The sequence below is a fragment of the Hyalella azteca genome, unplaced genomic scaffold, assembly GCF_000764305.2.
Source record: "Hyalella azteca isolate HAZT.00-mixed unplaced genomic scaffold, Hazt_2.0.2 contig4106, whole genome shotgun sequence".
Classification (NCBI taxonomy): Eukaryota; Metazoa; Arthropoda; class Malacostraca; order Amphipoda; family Hyalellidae; genus Hyalella; species Hyalella azteca.
In genome coordinates, this window is record NW_025934332.1 from 228257 (window position 1) to 250517 (window position 22261).

Below are 22261 nucleotides of genomic sequence, written 5' to 3' on the forward strand. Positions count from 1 at the left end.
TGGCAGTTGTTTCTCCTTATAGCCATATAACTCGCGAATGAAGGCGAATTCGAAAAAATGTGCACGACCTAATCATCACTACTAGGTGTTTAGGAATGTCTATTAAAGTTTCGTTAAATTCAAAACAGTAGAATACAATACATGTAAAGCTCATTGTGAAATTTAGACCGCTATCACATAACTCGCAATTCGCAAATAAAGGCGAAATCGAAAAAAATTGTCGTGACTTTGACATTTCCGTATGGGCCTATTGAGCACATGTGCAAAGTTTAATCGAACTGAGTTCATTAGTTTAGCAGATATTTTAGATTCACTGAAATTAGGAGACCGGCCGCGAGTCCAGCTGTAAAAAATGTCCGAAAGTACGTAAAATTTACTATGTTGAAAAAAAAAATTAGTCATATACTTGTATTTTTTCATTTTAATATATTATATTCCGAAATATTCAATTTTACTGCTCAAAAGCATTCTTTTTCTAATTATTTCATTCACTATTGCTACTGTTTTCCTTATTTAGTTTCGTATAAGGCATTAGTTACGTTTGAACTTTTTTTACACTATTGCGTACGGACTACGGACTCAACGCAGTCTCACTACAGTCACTTGATTGTTGAGACTCTAGTTACAAGCGGGAGTTTAGTGAGGGCTAAGCAAGCGCTGGTTGTTGCTGCGACGCCGAGTCTCGGTCTCTTCGAGAGGCTGAGAGAGCTTCAACAAACGTTTGACGGTTTGAGTTTAATCACCAACGATGAATCCTTACGCTGATATTGATGATGGTGTGTATATTTTATGATATTTGATGTTGTGTTTGATCTTAATTATTCATCAATTTATTTTGACTGACCTTTTGTGTGAAAACGTTTGCTACAGATAGCAGAAGCGTTTTAGCCTAATTCCGCCATCCATATGCAATAAATCTTAATTAGCAATATTTTTTTGTCAAGCATCCGATATAAATATCAATTTATTTGTTTCATTGCAAAAAATTGAGTTCATCAAGTTTGAAGTTTCCAACATGGCTCAGCCTGTAAATCTCAACTCTCAAACTATTGCCAATTGCCAGTTGTGAACTTGTGATGATATTGATGTAAGCTATGTCATTCTGAAAAATCAGGCAGAAGCCACACATTAATACAAGAATAACATCCCTGTTTATAATTAATTTTACTTTTTTAATGGCATTTCCTTTTTTCAAATTTCGTAGAGAAAAAATTTTTTCTGAAATTTTTTGAAAATTTCCTAAAAAATTGAAAAATTGCCTATGTGCTGTAGTACAGGCCACTAGGCCTGTAGGCCAGGCATGGAATATATTTACCTGGCAGGCCACACTCAGGATGATGTATGTTTTCGGTGATTTTTCCCGCGCATTTTTCACTTTTTTTAAGCTTTTGCTGTGCACAGTTGGCTCAATGTAATGAAAATTGATTATCTTCGCGCACGTGTTTGCGCAATCCCGGCCATAAATTCTACGTCGTCCTGCCGCGCACGAGCAGTTTGTGGAGGAACAGACGTAATACTCACATTACTCAGTACAGTATGCCTTTAATTATCTTTCAATAATATAGCTATGAACATGGGGATGGGGCCAGGGGTCGAACTGTTGAGTTTAGACCATTACAACTTGCAAGAGGGGCCCAAGGGCATGGGGCCTTGCAAAGGGTTAAGACTGACGCACGGCGGTGGACCGATAAGTACTCACAATAATTCCCTGCCACCATGTTTGCCTGTACTACAGGCCACTAGGCCAGGCATGAATAATATCTACTTGGCAAGTTGGCAGGCAAACTGTGACTGAATTGTGTGAGCTGTGCTTTTTGGATTTGCTAGCTGTGATTTCATTTCTTAGAGCTGTGAATTTAGGTAGGGTAAACGCGGTATATTCCGTTACAACATCGTGGGTGATTCTGACACTTCTCAACTTTTTTCCTTTATATTAAGCTTTGTCTTAGTTCCACGCATTCATTGATGGTTGAAATAGTGACGTCATACTATTGCGCGCGGGCGGGGGCGGCGCGGCGTCATACTATTGCCATTTGCCAAAACACTAGGTCTGGGCCATCTGGCAGGAAAATCTTGAGATCCAAAGAGAGACAGTGCGCGTCATCAGTGACACTGAGTAATGAAAAACTATTTACAAGCCACAAACTTATTTACGAGGTTGCATGCACGTGTTACCCCAAATAACTAATTTTACCCTAAAAACAGTCAGATTGTACAGCAAGTGTCAACTGAACATGTGATACGTAATGCAGTCTGACCGCTCTAATGTGTCCGCAACTACGCAATTGTAAGCTTGTTGTTTACATTTTTTGGCAGGAACTCATCGCTACTGATTTCTGGACAAGCTTTTTGCATCCTGATCCATCCAACATACCGGAAACCTTACTTTTTCTAAATAGTTAGCCAAAGACTGACAGATATATTAAATGCAAGAATTTCAATCTAAATGTGTCGGCAAGATTATCTGAAGGCATAAATTTTGCTACTGAAGCGTCGCCAAAGATCTTGCAATATTCATCCACTCTCTGCACAGTAGGACACACACAGCTTGTTCCAAGCTGTGTGCAAAAATTAAAATTTTCTTAATTAAAAGCTTAATAGCTCTTAATTCAAACCCTAATTAAGTAGTGTTCAATATTCAATAGTGTTCTAATTCCAAGCTGTGTCATATTCCAATACAGCTCACAAAGCGATTGGAATTCGAAAACAAGAGTGTCAGAATTACGAATTAGTAGAGTTTGAAGCGCGGCCGGAATTAGTCTCACAAAATGCCAAATTTAGTTACACACAGCATTGGAATATATGGATTTGATAGGTTTGCATTCTAAAAGCTTTTAAATAAATATGGCAACATTTGGTGATGTTTCATTGTTGCTGGCACGTAGTGCGGTGTTTTGAGAGTGACGTAAAGCAAACAGAACTCAAGTTGCGCATACGGTGATTTTTTTTATAGACATTCATTTTTTGCTATGTCCTTAATGTGTCGGAATATACCGCATTTACCCTAATTTCTCTGAGCCTCAAATTCCATATCTCAGCCATGAAAAGATATTTATGAGCAGGCAGCCGCAAAGTTTTTACAAAGTCCCATGCACGTGTTACCCCTAGTCTCTAATTTTACCCTAAAAACAGACTCAGTCAACACTGTCACTAACATTTGTCTTCACTTAAGTGGCATCTGAACACATGATAATGCAGTCTGACAGTTCTGACGTGACCGCAACTATGCAATCATAAACTTGTTGTTTACATGTGCATAGGATATTTTGGCAGGAACTCATTGCAACTGATTTCCGGACAAGCTTCACTGCATCCTGATCCATCCAATGTACCAGAAACCTTACTTTTTTCTAAATAGTTGGCCGAAGACTGACAAATATATTAAATGCAAGAATTTCAATCTAAATGTGTTGGCAAGATCTTAGATTTGCCAGCTGTGATTTCATTTCTTGAGAGCCGTGAATTTAGGTAGGGTAAACGCGGTATATTCTGACATCGTGGGTAATTCTGACATCGTGGGTAATTCTGACACTTCTTAACTTTTTTCCTTTATATAAAGCATTGTGGCAAAGCAACAATTTTTTTAGACTCTTCATCAAGTTCATTTTTGATTCCTACAGCTACAAGTAGACCAGGAAAGTATCTTGGATTAGGTACCAGCATTTTCATACATAAGAAATTGATTAAAATATTGAGTAGATGAGGAAATTGAAAATGAACTGATTCTAAAAATCTCTGGTTTGCCACTATAATATAAAGCTTTGTCTTAGTTCCACACATTCATTGATGGTTGAAATAGTGACGTCATACTATTGCGCGCGGCGCCATACTATTGCCAAAACACTAGGTCTGGGCCATCTGGTGGGAAAATGTTGAGATCCAAAGAGAGACAGGGTGCGTCACCAGGCAGTGAGATCATCGAAAAACGTGTCAAAGTTGATAGTTGACCTTGTTCTACCAAATAGTGATAAACTGTTTGTGTAGAAAGAATATTATGGTTTGAGACTTTTAAATANAAGTTACCCCATTTTACGGTACCACGTTTACCCTAATTTCTTTGAGCCACAAATTCCATATCTCGGCCATGAAAAGATATTTACAAGCAGGCAGCCGCAAAGTTTTTACAAAGTCCCATGCATGTGTTACCCCTAATCTCTAATTTTACCCTAAAAACAGACTCAGTCAACACTAAGTCACTAACATTTGTCTTCACTTAAGTGGCATCTGAACACATGATAATGCAGTCTGACAGTTCTGACGTGACCGCAACTATGCAATCGTCAAGGAATTGTCTTGAGTTGACTTGTTTTTATTACATTTTAAAGGATATATTGGCAAGAACATTGAAGTATTGCAGAAGTTGAAAATTTTATGAAACGACGGGTTCACAAAGTGCAAACCGCGATTTTTTCAATCAAACAAAAATACATGACACTGGAGCCACGAGATTTCATACATACTGAAATTATATAAAAGAGCCGCAATATTTCAGAAAAAATAGGACTTTTCCAGCCCTGCTATAGGCTATAGCCACTTAATTCCTAGTTTGAGCCCAGGCTGTAGAGTAGGGCCTTTTAGCTCAAGATATTGGCAATTTTTGGCGATCTTCATCAGCCACATTGACCTTACATTGGTGTTCTGGTTGCCATGGTCTGGAAGGTGCAGCGTGTGTGCTGTAGGTTTATTTTGAGATTTGCGCCAGTACGTCAAGGGAGAAAGTTTCCAGTATCCTTGCTATAAAAACAAGAGTGCAACTCAGCCAACCCAGACCAATGCCCAATGATCAACACAAACACATGCGCTTTACGATTGATGTGGCCGATGCCCAATAATTTACGTGAACGTGTGCTCTTTACGATCAATTTGGCTGATGCCCAATGATTGACACTGATGCCCAATGATTGACACTGATGCACACTCTTTGCAATTGATGCAGCTGATGCTCAATGATCAACACAGATGCACACACTTTATGATATGGCCAATGCCAGATGATCTACACTGACACATGCACTTTATGATCAATGTAGTTGATACCTGATGATCGACACAGATGCACGCATTATATGATCGTTGTGGCCAATGCCCAATGATCGATTTGACACAGACACATGAGCTTTACGATTGATGGGGCCAATGTCCTATGATCAACACTGATGCATGCACTTTACATTCAATTTGGCTGATGTCTAATGATCAACACTGAGGCATATTCTTTGCATTCTATTTGGCCAATGCCTGATGATTGACACTGACACGCATGCTTTTCAAGCAATGTAGCCCTTCACATTCAAACAAAAATGCAGGAAAGGGAAGTAGGATTCCAAATGTATTAAACATTTGTCACTTGGGAGCCTTGAGATTTCAATAATAAGTAGAAATATTCCAATCTGACATGAGTCACTCATTCTGAAGCTCAGAAGCAACCCATGAATGACCTTTCCTTGAACTGCATTGTGTATCAAAACCCAAAAATTACTATTGAGTTTTCTGTTGTAAATCTAATTTTAATGTGAAGATGGATATGAAGCATGGAAAGTATCTAATTTCAAGCTGCGACTAGAGCTCACCTCCATTTTTGGAGCTGTTAGAATCCCACTAGACAAATCATCTTCTATCCAAGTGTCAATAAAAGTGCATAATTGAAATATTATTGCAACAAATAACTTTTGAATTACCAAGTTTCAGTAGGAATTTTCCAATATAGGTTTTGAGCTGGAGTGTGATACTGAACTGTGGTATTTAACATTTTCTTTGAATGTATATGCCTATATATGCATGCCACCCAATTTCTGATTATGCTAAAGTAAATTACTTTGTAGGTGTAAAATTTTTGATTCACTAAAAATGAGAGTTTTTGGAGCTACATTGTGCCAGGAGAGTGCTATAACTTAGAAAATGGCAGAGCGTGGAAATATTTTATTGCAAGAAAAGTTGAAATTCTGTAGTTCAGAACTACGTTAAAAAATAGCATTATAGTCTGCAGAGCTAAGGGAAAAAATATTATCCTCTTGATTGTTTGAAATAGCTCTTATAGGTAGTGCTTTTTTTAACCTACTCTGATGTTTAAAAAAAAAACATTTGGGTAAAATAATAGAGTTTTTAAGTTCCAGTAAAATCCAGTTTCAGTTAGTACAGGATGTGCCCAAGAAACTTACTTATTTGAAAAAATTCCCATGGTGAGTGAAGCTAGAGTATAGACCTGTATTTTGCAGGTTTCAATTCAAGTTTAATTTAGCTAGTAAAAAAATGGCATCATTTATAAAAAAAAAAGTGGTCTAAGTTACCCCATTTTACGGTATCAATTAGAAAATGGCAGAGCGTAGAAATATTTTATTGCAAGAAAAGTTGAAATTCTGTAGTTTAGAACTACATTGAAAAATAGCATTACAGCAATCCCTTGATTAGCACGGTTTTGAATACTGTACCGCGGTTTTGATTACCGCGGAAAGAAAATTTGCGACCTACCCTTAATCTACGCGGTGCCAGTTTTTATTAGCGCGACTTTTTTTCACAACGCATCATTTTCCCGCCTCTAGCCAGAGGTGTTCGTGTTCGTAACAAAAGTGTTACTTTTTGCTTATTAGATCTTATGTTGTTACTTTTGTTACGACTTTTGGAAAAATTTGCCAAATGTTGTTACTTTATATGTTAGGAATGTGTGGTTGCAGCAAGATGGAGCCACAGCACACACAGCACGACTCAATGAATTTGTTGCGACAACATTTCCCCAACCGCCTCGTCTCTCTCTCAGAGGCGATCTCCAATGGCTGCCATGCTCTCCAAATTTTACTCCATGCGATTTCTTTTTATGTTTTTTTTTTTTAAATCTCTGGTTTATGTCAATTGACCACAGACCTTAGCACACTTCAAGAACAACATTCGCAATGCCTTTGCCAACATACCGATTGATATGCTGCAAAGCGTGGATACAAATTTTTAAAATCGACTTCATCAGTGTATGCGCAATGGGGGTCGCCATTTATCCAATGTCATTTACAAGACTATGAATAAAAATTGGGATATCATATTCTCAAATAAAAAAATTTAAAACAATAATTGAAGTACTTATGTTTTTATTGATCTTTCGAATAAGTAAGTTTCTCTGGCACAACCTGTATATCAAAAGCACAACATGCATATAAAACTTTAGGCTTGTTTTTTTTCCATCTCATCTGGCAGTCATCACATGAATCTCTTCTTAAAAATAAGTCTGTCAAAATTTGACATGGGATGATGATAACCTAATCACTGCAAATGTGCTGCATGTTTTTCTAATTGTGCTTAGTTGATTGAATTAATTTTTTTTTGCAGATTTGACCTATGGAGAGGATGAAAGTGATGAAATTACTGCTGAGCTGTGGCAGGAAGCTTGTTGGCTTGTCATCTCATCATATTTTGATGAGAAGGGATTGGTGCGGCAGCAGCTTGACTCCTTTGATGAGTTCATCACCATGACCATCCAGCGGATAGTTGAAGACTCCCTGGATATTGACTTACAAGCTGAGGCTCAACACACCTCTGGAGAACTTGATACTCCAGTGAGTCCAGTAGATCTGTTGAAATTTCAAATTATATTTAATGAAATTATTATGAAAAATTGTCAAACTTTATATATTGTCTAACAAAAAATTTTGGATAGACATTTTTTTCTATTGCTTGATGCCCTTCAAATTTTCCATATAAGATTTTTGTTCTTTATCATAGCATTTTCTGTCATCGCCCTTTATTTTTAGCCACGGCATGTGCTAAAATTTGAGCAAATTTACCTGAGCAAACCAACAAACTGGGAGAAAGATGGCTACAATTACAACATGATGCCAAATGAAGCCCGACTCAGGAATTTGACATACTCTTCACCACTGTATGTAGATATTGTGAAAACTATCTTCAGAGATGGAGAAGAGCCCACAGAGAAGAAGTCTGAAAAAGTCTACATTGGTGAGTGAGATTTGTTCTACTTTCAAATCCACTTAATCACTCAATTTAAATTTTGGTTGTAATCTTAGTTTTCATTGTTGAAAATCATTATTTTTTCAGTTACAATTCATTTTTTTACTGTTGAAAATTTTTTATTCCCAACCCATCAATTGATTGTGAGTTGTACTAGATTCCCCCCCTTGCTGAAGGGCATCATTTTTGGTATGGTTCCATTTCCTTTTAGTTTGGTTGACATTTTTTTTGTCCTAAGATCAATCTGGCCTTCATTGACAGCTGATGATCAGTTTTGAGGTTTTGTAAATTACTATAGTGAGATCATTTATGTTTTAGTTGTAGTTGTAAATGAATCCATTTGATTGCAGGTAAAATCCCCATCATGCTCCGGTCAGCCTACTGCTTGCTCAGTGACCTCGCAGATCGTGACTTGAATGAGGTCAATGAGTGCCCTTTGGATCCTGGCGGATACTTCGTTATCAACGGCTCTGAGAAGGTGATCAAATTCCTCTGACCTGTTTCTTACATACTCTCATTTCTTATCCACTACTTGGCTTTAGAAATTGCTACCTATTTTGTGTTTTATAAAATGTCAGTTTCTTTTAAACCTGATACTAATTTCCGAGCTTATTATGTGGGAAAAAATGTTTAATATGCTTTTAATGTATTGTCAATAAAGACATGCATTGTTTCCATTTTCTAGGTGCTCATTGCTCAAGAAAAGATGGCTACCAACACTGTATATGTGTTCAGCATGAAAGATGGCAAATATGCATACAAGTGTGAGATTAGATCTTGTATTGAACACTCGGCTCGACCTGTCTCCACTCTCTGGGTCAACATGATGGCGAGAGGTGGAAGTGTGAGTTATTTTCTAGTAGTTTAAAATAGAACAAAATGTCTGAGGTATTGAATAATTTCATGTTATATGCTATACCCTGAGATTTGGCTATGTTCGACTTTGTTCATCAACTGTGCTCTTAGTATATGTTGTTTAACTAGGCGTGCTATTAGTATATTTTGTATAACTTTTTGAAAAAATTGCAATATTAATTGCTTTATTTGATGTTTGCATGGTTCAGATTCTATTGTTTATTTCAGAGTGCCAAAAAAGCTGCCATTGGGCAACGGATCATTGCCATCTTGCCGTACGTGAAGCAAGAGATTCCCGTCATGATTGTGTTCAGAGCGCTCGGGTTCGTGGCCGACAGAGACATCCTGGAACACATCATCTATGACTTCGATGATCCTGAAATGATGGAAATGGTTTGTAGTGTTCTTTTGTTTATGAGCAGAATAGTTTATTCATATGAACGAATATTGCTGACCAGCAATTTCTTTTGCACTGCATTCAAAATACATTAGAAATTTTTCAGATGCAAGGTTTTGACTCGATTTCGTCATTTTTATTTCTCCAAATTATAGCCTAAAGCCCAAATGTATGTGACTAAATGCTGAATTGTAAGCTTGATACGATTGGTTTGCTTTAAACCGTAATGAGTTGTCACAATTAATAGCTAAATTTGACATTGGCGTTGCTGAGTTTCAAGTAGTCTCAGTCGTGCTCTACTTCATCAATTATTGTAGTGTGATGTGAATACTCTTTGCGCCTAGGTGAAACCTTCACTGGATGAAGCTTTTGTCATCCAAGAACAAAACGTGGCTCTTAACTTCATTGGAGGCCGTGGTGCACGACCTGGTGTCACGAAGGAGAAGAGAATCAAGTATGCAAAAGAAATTCTTCAAAAAGAAATGTTGCCACACGTCGGCGTCTCCGATTTCTGTGAAACTAAGAAAGCATATTTTCTTGGTTACATGGTTCACAGGTAATGTATATAATCTTGATAGGTCATTTAGAAGCTATTGTCGATGAAACTTTGTTTGTCTTTGTTAAAAATGAAGTATGTCTGTGCCATAAACCAAGTGGACGCATTCCGTCTTGGTTCAGGACTAGGTTGGTTGGTTCAATTGTTTGTGAGGATTGATTCTCGAAATTTGGACAAAATGCAAGGAGTACCAGCTCTAACAGTTAACCCTGTAGTTTCAAAAAAAAAATTTATCTCACCTAGAGTTAATAACATAAATTTTGGTCAGCTTAATAAGTTGATGAAAATATTATTTGCAATGTTCCTGCCAGGCTACTATTGGCTTCGCTCGGTCGTCGTGAGCTGGATGACCGCGATCACTACGGCAACAAACGCCTCGACCTGGCGGGTCCCCTCATGGCTCTGCTCTTCAGAGGGTGAGAACTTGGCTACTAAGTTCAGTGGACGTAATTATTTCCCCAGCTTCGTATTACCAACTGGATTCGTTAAAAAAATTTTCCTCTGTATTTTATGGTTGAGGTGAACGAGTTTTGTTGTGTGATAGGAGCAAAATTTTTTACTAAATTTAGGTCTATTTCGAAGGCTCATACATTTTGTTGATGTAAAATTTTTTTAAAAAAGATAATTAAAATTCTTATGAATAGGAGAAAGTTTTTATGTTAGTAGGGTATTCCATGTAGTTCCAGTGTCTTCCCTCCCGATTTTTATTGCATTTCGCCGTATCTTATAATAAAATTTCAATGTAGGCCAAATTTCATATATTCCTAATACTTTTATGATCTCATCAATGCCTTCATACAAAGAAATTGGCTATTGGTGATTTAACGAAAAATACTATAGCTAATATGTATGGCACTCATGAATATAAATTAATGTATTTCTTCATTAGTGAGTTTAACGTTCGTGTATTCTCAGGCTGTTCCGCAACCTGCTGAAAGAGGTGCGCATGCATGCTCAGAAGCTGCTGGACAAAGGCTCAGACTATGCCCTCGATGCCGCTGTCAAACCAAAGCTCATCACCGACGGGCTGCGCTACTCTCTGGCCACGGGCAACTGGGGCGACCAGAAGAAGGCTCATCAGGCCAGAGCGGGCGTGTCTCAGGTTCAAGTCATCATAGTTTCTTGTTTAGTTGTGTTGTTTAGTTACCCGTTGTTGAGTGTATAGTTACCCGGCACTCACCCGGTGCTGACCGCAAGAGGATAGCTCTTGACTTTGTTCATAATAATAGTTATCTGTTCTAAGTTATAGAAGATTAACCAATGTCTTAGTAGCAATATTATTTGTTTAGTTACCCGGCACTCACCCGGTGCTGACAGCAAGAGGATAGCTCTTGACTTTGTTCATAATAATAGTTATCTGTTCTAAGTTTATTCCAAACAATCTTCTCTCATTTCATCTAAAAATTTGAAAATTAGTAGCCAACTTTGGTAATTAAATTCTATTCACACAGCTGCCTTGAGTTTCATGTGTGTACACAAAGACCAAATTATTCGCTCCCTGAAGCCTAATTTTTAATTTTTATATGTGCTAATTGATTCATAATCATCGATTTATAAGTTTCAGCTTGCTGTTTGCATGCATGCTTTAATTATTGCTTATTTATATTTGAAACTGACGTGACTACATGTACTGTTGTTTGCAGGTGTTGAACCGCTTGACTTTTGCGTCGACCCTGTCGCATTTGCGTCGTGTCAACTCGCCCATTGGTCGCGACGGCAAGCTTGCCAAGCCTCGTCAGCTGCACAACACCCTGTGGGGAATGATATGCCCTGCCGAGACTCCTGAAGGTGCCGCCGTGGGCCTTGTCAAAAACCTTGCTCTCATGTCCTACATTTCCGTTGGATCTCAGCCTGCACCCATCCTTGAATTCTTGGAGGAGTGGTCAATGGAGAACCTAGAGGAGATCGCATCAAGTTCTATTCACGACGCCACTAAAATATTCGTCAACGGTTGCTGGGTAGGAATTCATCGCGATCCCGAGCAGCTCATGGTGACCTTGCGAAAGTTACGAAGACAGATGGATATCATCGTGTCAGAAGTTTGCATGGTGCGCGATATTCGTGACAAGGAAATTCGAATCTACACTGACGCCGGCCGTATTTGCCGTCCGCTGCTCGTCGTCGAGAGTGGTTTGCTGCTACTGAAGAAACGCCACATCGATCAACTGAAGGAGAGGGAGTATACCAACTTCAGCTGGCAGGACCTAGTTGCCAGCGGCGTCGTAGAATACATCGACTGTGCTGAAGAAGAGACCATCATGATCGCTATGGAATTGGCAGAGCTCAACCAAGATGGTGAAGACAAACCTTACTGTAACACATACACACACTGCGAGATTCACACCGCCATGATCTTGGGCGTGTGTGCCTCCATTATTCCTTTCCCAGATCACAATCAGTCTCCCAGGAACACTTACCAAAGTGCTATGGGTAAGCAAGCTATGGGTGTCTACATCACAAACTTCCACGTGCGAATGGACACTCTTGCTCACGTGTTGTTCTACCCTCAGAAGCCCATGGTCACTACGCGTTCCATGGAATATCTGCGTTTCAGAGAACTGCCTGCCGGTATTAACAGCATTGTCGGAATTGCCTGCTATGGTGGATACAACCAAGAAGATTCCGTCATCATGAATCTCTCGACTGTGGAGAGAGGCTTCTTCAGATCGTGTTTCTACAGATCATACAAAGAAGCCGAGAGCCGACGACAGGGCATGCAAGATGAGGCAAGTTTTGCTTACTATTCTTTGTTGACCTTGATTAGTATTGTGGTTTTTATTTTTGTCGACTTTAATTCAACTGGCACCATTATCTCATCATTTATAGAATCTGTTAAACAATGTCATAAATTTTGTGGCAGGTGTTTGAGAAACCTTCCAGGGATACCACTCAGGGCATGCGTCACGCCATCTACGACAAGCTCGATGACGATGGTGAGTTAACAATCACGATTACTTTTGAAGTTCCCAGCTGCGTTTAAGTCACACAGCACCATAATTGATGTCGATTATGTGATTAATTTTCAAGAGTGAAATTTGTAAATTGTGTACATTATTGTGAATTAACCAACGCTGACTCCCTCGATATTTATCGCTCTATTTCTTGGATATAAGGGAATCTAATTCGTGTGAAATTTATCCAGCGTGTACTAAATGCACCGATTTTACAGTGTTCATATTCCTCGTGAAAACTTTATACTTGTCGTTTTCACGGCTCTTGTTTCACTGAGTTCAGGCAGGAAATGAATGAAGGTAGTTCATGTGATCAAATAAATTGTTTAGGACCTTAGGTGATAAAAATTATTACATTTTATTTGAACATTGACGTTCTGTATAGGAATCATTGCTCCTGGAATGCGCGTGTCCGGTGATGACGTCATCATCGGCAAGACGATCTCCTTGCCTGAAAACGAGGATGAACTCGAGGGCCAAACTCGTCGCTTCACTAAGAGAGATGCCTCCTCCTTCTTGCGAGGCTCTGAGACCGGTATTGTTGATCAGGTTCGTGCCGCCTTCTTAACTCTGTAGAGAATCTATTTGTAAACCTTCTATGTAGAGTTTCGATTACATTTGCAAATCTGCTTTGTAGAATTTGGAATCTATTCGTAAAATTTCTTTGTAGGTATATTTTTTGGGAATTGGATTGGCTAAGACTAAAAAATATTTACCATGTCGTGACTAATGCAAATGAAAAACATGCACGATGCTGACAACATAATTGTTTCTCCTGCAATAATGCCAGCTCCTGAAAATGTGGGCATCTCACAATGGCTTCACAAACCTCAGCTGATGGCCAACATGATGGTCTTGCAAAAAGTCAATTAAATTTTCAATTTTTAAAGTACATCAAATGGTTGTCCATGACTCTTTTTAGCGCATTTTTCTCATTTATGGAAAAAAGGCGCTATTGTGCTCGTCATGTCCGTCTGTCTGTCTGTCTGTCCGTCCGTGACTCCACGTTTTCGTTGACGAGAAAATGCTCTCTCTGTCACTCACTCCATGTTACATTTTTTACGTGTTTGTTTGCAATCTTCTTGAGTGGATCTTCAGAAGTAACGCACCGTTTCTCAGGTCATGCTGACCGTCAACATCGACGGCGATCGCTTCACCAAGATCCGCGTGCGTTCTGTCCGCATCCCTCAGATTGGCGACAAATTTGCTTCCAGGCATGGACAGAAAGGAACCTGTGGCATCCAATATCGTATGGAGGTTCGTTTACTATTGAAAAAACATGAAACATATGATACTGTTTCAAATATTTTAGCTTCTATTTTCTTTAATTTCAGTACAAGTTTCTGGTTAATAGAACAGTTGCTTCCTCATACGTCATTATCGAAATTTGTTTATTGTTATTCCGTACATTCCAATTACTGCCTTGCTCATTCTTTATTGTAATTTTTATTTTTTAATCATCCTGCAATCTTTTCAATTTAAATACCTCATCAAGTTACTTCTTGCAGGACATTTTGTTCACCGCTGAAGGCGTCACACCCGACATCGTTATTAACCCGCATGCCATTCCGTCACGTATGACTATTGGCCATCTTATCGAGTGCATCCAAGGAAAACTCGGTGCCATCAAAGGAGAAATTGGCGACGCCACGCCATTCAACGATGCCGTCAACGTCAATAAAATCTCAACTCTACTGCACGATTACGGCTACAATCTCAGAGGCAACGAGGTTCGTACTTTTTGTGAGAAGCTCACCTTGAGCTGGTCAGTTGAAACCTGATATTTATTAAGTATGTAATTTGACTGAAGTTAGATTGCAGAGCTATAGTAAACTAATTGTAAAGTGCATGAAATGAAGTTTATATATTTATTTACTTATGGTACACGTTGGTTATAATTGCCTTGTCTCAATACAGGCTTGCTAGGTGATGTGAGTTTATTGTATATGTTCATATTGGACTGTTAAAGTGATTGATTTGCTATTACTTAGAATTATATCCGTCACTTATTCGATATCGAGGTTGATGCTCATTTTGATTGATCTTTCCTTCAGTAATGAATAGTGATTCGTAAATTGAGTATATACTTCTTGCAGGTCATGTACTGCGGTCACACTGGTCGCAAGATGGCTGCCCAGATTTTCTTGGGCCCCACATATTACCAGCGACTGAAACACATGGTGGATGACAAAATTCACTCCAGAGCCAGAGGACCTGTGCAGATTCTCGTTAGGCAACCCATGGAGGGCAGGGCGAGGTGAGTCCTTGCTGAATTTCGTGCGTGTTTTTTTTACCAGGCTGTGTAAATATGCATTGCTTCTGACAAGAGCATTTACTTTTCGATGAATTATTTTGAAATGTCTACCACTTTTTTCATAATTAGGTACTATAGAGTACCTCAACGGTGATATTGGTAATATGATACTACTAATGCTTCAGAACTAAGCCTGAAACGCTGTAATTTTTTGGAATGCAGAGAAGGTGGTTTGCGTTTCGGGGAGATGGAGCGTGATTGTCAGATCGCCCACGGTGCTGCCCAATTCTTGAGAGAACGTCTCTTCGAAGTGAGCGATCCGTACAGCATCCACGTTTGCAACTTGTGTGGTCTCATGTGCATCGCAAACCTCAGAAACAATACCTTCGAGTGCAAGGGCTGCAGAAACAAGACACAGGTATGAAAATTGACCACAGTAGGAGATTTAAATTACTCAAATTCCCTTGCTTCAATTCTGGGTTAATTAATGAGCGTTTGCTGATGCACAACAGTCTGCGTTTCAATATTTCAAAAATACTCTGAGACATTCGGGAGCTTTGTCATAACTTGTATTATGAACTTTATCCCCAGATATTTTAAATCTATTAAATAATTTTTTTTTTTCCAGATTTCCCTGGTTAAACTCCCGTACGCTTGCAAGCTGTTATGGCAAGAACTGATGTGCATGAATATCGCCCCTCGCCTCATGGTTATAAAATAACCAAGTTCTTCAAAAAACAAATGAAAAGCCCTTGTAGATAAAGTGTTAACATTTAATGTTATGATTCTAGCTTGGCAACAGTTCGACTTTCAGACCTAACAACCGACAAATTGCTGCTATTCGAATGCAATTTGTCTTTTGACTTTGATTGACGCGGAGTTTTAGGGTTTCGTTTGTCTCGCTACAAATAGCAGGCAGGTTTCAGTTCTGCATACAAGGATATAAGTTTTCTTGCATCATACAATAAATGTCTAGTTTTTTTTTCATCATTCATATTAAATGCATCAATGGTTCTCTGATTTTTGCCTTATATGGTGAACATTATCACGAATTTGTGATAATGAATCTTTTAATTTGTAATGAGGTTTTTCTGCTCATCACATTTCATTTTCGTTTCAATTTTGTTTTGATGTTTAAGGAATCATTTTCTTAATAAAATATGAGCGAAAAAGATCTTTCATTCATTTCAGCGCCTTCGTGAAGGAAAAAAAATTGTGCTTAGCTCTCGAAGTGCTGATTGAACGTGGTCCTTCGAAAAGTAGTGTCAGTAGCTTGCTCACATAGATGGTAATAATCTATATGCATATTCTGGCAATCAAGTTTTTTCTTGGTTTTCATTCATTGATTTGGTAAAAATATAAAAAATTCTGCAAGTCTCATAACTAGCAAGACGTTTCGGAAAAATTGCCGTTAAATGAGGGTGTTGTTTTTCAAAATCATCTATGAAAATCGCATTTCTGGTACCTAACGAATTTCCAAGTAAGCAACACTACTTGAATTGTGGCTAAATTGAAAACGATTCTTAGCTTGTAGCTCGGAATAGTTTTTTGTCGTACGAGCTATGAATGTGTGAGGACAAAAATGTACGTATAGTTATGCTATATCAGGAATAGCTATGCAATACCAGGGTTAAATTTCTATGTACCGTAGGCAGGGATCCTTACCTTTCTTTCTTTGTTCCTAGTGACGTCTCGTGTAAGTGACCTTTTTGTCTTTTTTGCGTTTGATGTTCACCCAACCCTCCTGGTCAATTCGTTTGTTTTAGATGCTAACACTTCTTTCTTGCTAGCCTCCGCAGCCTGGTTGTTTGGGACCTTCCTCCTGTGGCGAGTGATGCCTGGTACAAATTTTCAATAATAGATATGCTCCGCCTTGTTGACGATGTTCATTTCCTACTTCCGCTAGAAAAAAGTTGGTTAGCTGAAGCGCTAGTAAATCAGTTTACTATTTGCATACGACCCCCGTCTTTCTGACTTTTAGGGATATTTCATTATCCTTCCAGGCTTGTGACAAGAAACCTGGCGGCCTCACCTCGCGTCGTGCAACTGGGTGCTCGTACCCCGTTCAAGCGGGTGCGCAGCCGTAGACCAGCAAATTAACGCTCAAATCAGCCCTGGAGCCAACATCAACCATCTAAATGCTATAGATATTGTCATCCTGGCACCTAAGCAGCTGTAGTCAATTGACCTATCTCACCACACGAACTTTAAACCAACACTGCTCTTCAGCACACAAGCTACTACTCCACATAGTTAACGGTCAATACGTTGTTCGTTCTCCAATGCTTTATAACCCATACCATCACTTCTTACACATGCTGTTATCCTAAGTGTCGCTGACCACACTGCATTGTCGCAAATGTGAACTGTACCAAACGGTAATGCGTCATCACCTTACTTAATCCACAAGACGTTAACCCCGCGTCACTGTTTCCCTGCCTTACTATCCCCCAGCATCTTCTTCCCCTGACTCTCCACCATTATCGCATGACTAACTGAAGGCTTTTCTCGCAGACCTTTGATGCTTATCCGAATTAGGTTAGGTTAAGTTAGGTTAGGTTAATTTACAACTCCTATAGATCCTCTTTTCATAGCGTAATGCAGTCAAGTGAGCAGAAACTAAGAAAAACCGTCCGGCAGTCAGTGAAAAAAGGCGGGGAGATGGGGTATGCGTGGAGGTAGAGTTATGGCGGGGGAAAACAGCTGCGACGAACGGACGGGTTGGAGTGCTGGCTGTGTATCAACAGCGGTATGGCGTAGGTAGGGAGTTGCTTACCGAAAATCGTGATTAGGTTAGACGGCATGGGATTGTATTGGTGGCTTACTTCTCATTAGCTCGCTGGTTAATTTACTTACTTTGTTACTTTGTTAAGATACGGCGCAGCACCGACGTAGGTATTAGCGCCCCCACTCCGCCTTATTTCAGATCGATTGCAGTAGGTGAGTCTTAAGCAGAAATTGTATTATCAGTTCTGGGTCAAAGGGTGGCAGGAGAATTGTGTTCAGTGAGAAGGGAAGGTTTAACTGCTGACAGGCAGAGCGTAGGCTACGTTGCTGAGGGGTGTATAGTGGGCAATCTATGAGAATGTGTTTCATTGTTTGTAGGCATTGGCAGGAGGAGCAGGTGCGAGGTAAGGACTTTGTAAACAAGTGACTGTGTGTAATGAGGCAAGATTCTAGTCGGATGCGAGTGATGGCTACTTGGTGGGNGTTCCCAAGTTTGTTTCTCAAAGTTTCTCAAATAAATTTGCTGTAGTGCAAGAATTAACTGAACGCGATTTTGTTGCCCGTCAAAATGCATGTAAAATGCTGGTTGACAACCTGCCTGAAGACGCGGTCGTTTTTTTCAGTGGCGAGGCTCACTTCCACATTTCCGGCTGCGTCAACAGGCTAAACATGCGTTATTGGTGTAATGTAAATCCACGTGAGTTTCACCAGAAGCCACTTAACTGTGAGCGAGTTACTGTCTGGTGTGCGACGTCAGTAATGGGAATAATTGGTCCTTATTTTTTTAAGAAAACGAACGCGCAGTTACCGTTAATGGAGCTCGTTACAGGAACATGATCGAGGAACTTTTTCTCCCAAGACTCGAAGAAATGAACTTTAGGAACGTGTGGTTTCAGAAAGATGGAGCCACAACTCATACAGCACGAGACTCGATGAATTTGTTGCGACAGCATTTCCCCGACCGCCTCATCTCTCTCAGAGGCGATCTCCAATGGCCGCTACGCTCTCCAGGTTTGACTCCATGCGATTTCTTTTTATGGGGATATTTGAAATTTCTGGTTTATGTCGATCGACCACGGACCATAGCACACCTCAAGAACAACATTCGCGACGTCATTGCAAAAATACCGATTGATATGCTGCATAGAGTGGAAACCATTATAAAAAAGCGACTTCATTAGTTTATGCACAATGGAGGCCGTCATTCATGAGATTTAATTTTCAAAACTGTATGAAAAAAAATTTGGGATACTGTTTTCTCGAATAAAAAAAATTTAAAACAATAACTGAAGTACTTTTGTTTTTATTGACCTTTCAAATAAGTAAGTTTCTGTGGCGCACCCTGTAGTAGTAGTACAAGGGTGGTTTGCTAGAGATTCAGCTATCAGGCTATTTCGCACCGGAGGCCAAAAATTTATATCGCTAGCAAGGTGAAAAGTATCAATTATTGAAACTTGTTCATATTATTCATCACCCACATGGACGGGACGTTTCAAAGGCCTAACCCGCTTATGCTGGCTCGAAAGAAGCAGCGTTGGCATCTCAATGAGACGAAGTGAAATGCATGGAGGGACAGGTGACATTGGGGGACAGGTGACATTGAAGGACAGGTGACAATGAAGGACATGTGAACAGGAGGGACAGGTGACATAGAGGGACAGGTGACATTGAGGGACAGGTGACATTGAGGGACCGGTGACATTGAGGGACAGGTGACATTGAGGGACAGGTGAAAAAGAAGGACAGGTGAAAAGGAGTGACAGGTGAAAAGGAGGGACAGGTGAAAAGGAAGGACAGATGAAAAGGAGGGACAGGTGAAAAGGAGGGGCAGGTGAAAAGGAGGGACAGGTGAAAAGGAAGGACAGGTGAAAAGGAGGGACAGGTGAAAAGGATAAGGACGGACAGGTGAAAAGGAGGGACAGGGGAAAAGGAGAGACAGGTGAAAGGGAGGGACAGGTGAAAAGGAGGGACAGGTGAAAAGGAGGGACGGATGAAAAGGAGGGACGGGTGAAAAGGAGAGACGGGTGAAAAGGAGCGACATGTGAAAAGGAGGGACAGGTGGAAAGGAGGGACAGGAAGGAGACACTTGAACATGGGCTTGCTTACACGAGAAATCGGCCGCCAGAAAAAAAACGTGAAGAATTCCGCCTGCATGATAGTGTCCGGTGTCAAACAGGCGTCTAATTCTATTCATTGTAATTTAGACGTAATATTCACTAGAAGTGGCAGAGACTGATGGAAAAGTACCAGACCTGAGTCAGCAAGGACAGCATCACGCGAAAGATCACGCAATCAATACCTCAGTATGTGGCCGATGCCGTGATTCTATAAATGGTCTGGGAACCTTAGTAAGGCCCCCATTACCTGACAAGTACGCACTCCGCAATGCAACTAGCGTTAGAGCTACTTCGACCTATTGGTCGATGTCTTAACTTTACCTGTATCGCATCGCTCATGTATTACCATCCCGTATCAATGGTGTCTTACTCATTTCTCACGCACTTTGTAAATGAATCATTGTTACTAATAAGTAAAGAATCCCCACTAGTTACTTGTGATTGCTAGACCACTGCAACTGCCGTTTCTTGAACACTGCGCTTGTCATCACTGCAGCGCACAAACATACCAACTTTTTTTGGTGCATGGAAAGTCCCCGAGAGCAGGCACTGAGCTAGAATTGTAGAAAACGAGAATTCCACAGTCTGAGTTATCGTTGGGCTCGAGCGGTCCCCAAAGTCCTGAACCAGGCACGCCGGACATGACTTGGCCGGTGCGCCAAGTCCACACGAGGTTGTCGCGGTGGACGCCCACGTAATAGTTACCAAACGCAAAGCCAGCTGTTATGGAAGAAGCGGAGTGTCACAATATTATGGGTAATTTTTACAATTGAACTGAAAATGCTACATTTTGGTCTGATAATGCATTGTTGAATATATTACACCAACCAGATGAGATAAGACAAGAAAACTCGGGAGTAAAAGTTAAATTCTTGTAAGAAGGTGTGTGAAACAAAAAGGTGTTGAGATATATTCTTGCGCACTTGCGAATAAGATTTCTTTAAAAAACATAAAAATGTATTTTCCCGTACATGATAGGAAAGATTTTTGCTTGACGTAGGCAGCGAGCTTCTGGAAGTTGTCGGCGTAGAGAGAGACGAGCTGGGAGCCTCCAGGGCACGAGGCCTGGGCGACGTCGTACGGGACGCCGTTCTCAACCACAACCACACAACCGACGTCCGCAACCCAGTGGAAGGTGGCCGGGCAGGGTGGGGCTGTGGGTATGAGTGGTAAGATCAATCTTCATCATTACTCTTTCATCTTTGTCTGTTTCATGGAGAGCAAAAAGTTTTACATTTTATTGAGCATCAAATTTCGCATGAAACATCTTAATTTGTTTGAACAGTTAAGAGTTGTCATTTTACTACACCCGATAATAAATTAGCATTTCTGTTCAAATTTATCGCAGGAATAGATTTATTCGGCACTGACCACAATGACACTCGCCCTTCATCCTGATGCCCTCACCGCACACTACGAAATGTATAATTTGATTGCTATATACTATATAATTAGAATTTGACGCATGAAGTAGCAAGTATCCATAGTGTATAAAATTGCGACCAGCTGAAAGTCATGCTCGGTAAAAGGCTGTTCAGCACATTATTGTTATCAGAGGAGCTATTAGGTGATCTAAAAATTACCCCAATGAGGAGGCTATCTTTACCTTTTAGAGTAAGTTCGCACCACACTGATTCTCAAGCTGATTGATGCTCTGAAGATAACTTAACTTGCTGGGCCCCATAAGAGGCTGTAACCCACAGAGCTACACCTCTACTGCACTGCTCTTCATTTAAGTTATGAAAACAATCAAAACCCTGCAGCTGTAATTCAATAGGTACAATTTTCCCCCCGTGATTTTTAGGGAGTGCTTCTGTAACACAAATAATGTCAATACACTCGTTTGCGGTCACTGTTAACAGTTCACTTTTTTTGCTCAAAACGGAATCCGAGTTCGTGTAAAAACATTTAAAACTTTTTGTACGGTTTCACTTTGATGAATTTGGTTTAATCCTACATTATTTACAGGCCTTGATCTCCCGACATCATTCCTACTAATTACTTGTCCTCCATCTCCTCTGACTGACCATGAGCAGCCGGTGTTGTCTTGACAGCTTGGAAATGATTGACCTGATTTTCCGCGCCCTTCCGCCTGATTCTATCCTGCCACTTCTTGCAGGAGAAGTGGCGTTAAACGGTACTCTAAAGGGGTAGAATCTTTCTATACAAAAACTGACATGTAACCAGCGGATTCTCCAAGCTTTCTCGCTGTTTTCAGCACGCTCCAGACCTGAGTAGAATCCTTTAAAGTCACCAACAGAGGTCTACTGGTGTTGGCAGCAGCATCCTTCGAGCGTAGCCTCTTGCACGATGTAACATCAATCGACGTGTTGAGTACCTTGCTGCAACAGTCTACAACAAATGCCGTGTCATCCAACACTCCATCCTTCGCATCAGAAACGGTACTTTTGGGAATCCCAAACCAGGCTGGCCTTCCTACGTTCTCTATCA

The 22261-nt window shown here is 40.1% G+C and overlaps 1 protein-coding gene across 1 annotated transcript; it reads left to right on the plus strand.

Annotated features, from left to right (window-relative positions):
• Positions 1 to 608: 608 nt before the first annotated feature.
• On the plus strand, positions 609 to 15992 carry LOC108675170 (DNA-directed RNA polymerase II subunit RPB2). The gene is made up of 17 exons (XM_018163162.2): positions 609 to 776; positions 7315 to 7541; positions 7737 to 7941; positions 8304 to 8431; positions 8639 to 8797; positions 9037 to 9201; positions 9550 to 9761; positions 10073 to 10177; positions 10677 to 10863; positions 11405 to 12487; positions 12622 to 12694; positions 13098 to 13261; positions 13832 to 13969; positions 14221 to 14442; positions 14809 to 14969; positions 15189 to 15384; positions 15595 to 15992. The coding sequence occupies exons 1-17, from the start codon at positions 749 to 751 to the stop codon at positions 15685 to 15687; spliced, it is 3546 nt and encodes a 1181-aa protein (XP_018018651.1). The 5' UTR covers positions 609 to 748; the 3' UTR covers positions 15688 to 15992.
• The last annotated feature ends 6269 nt before the right edge of the window (positions 15993 to 22261 follow it).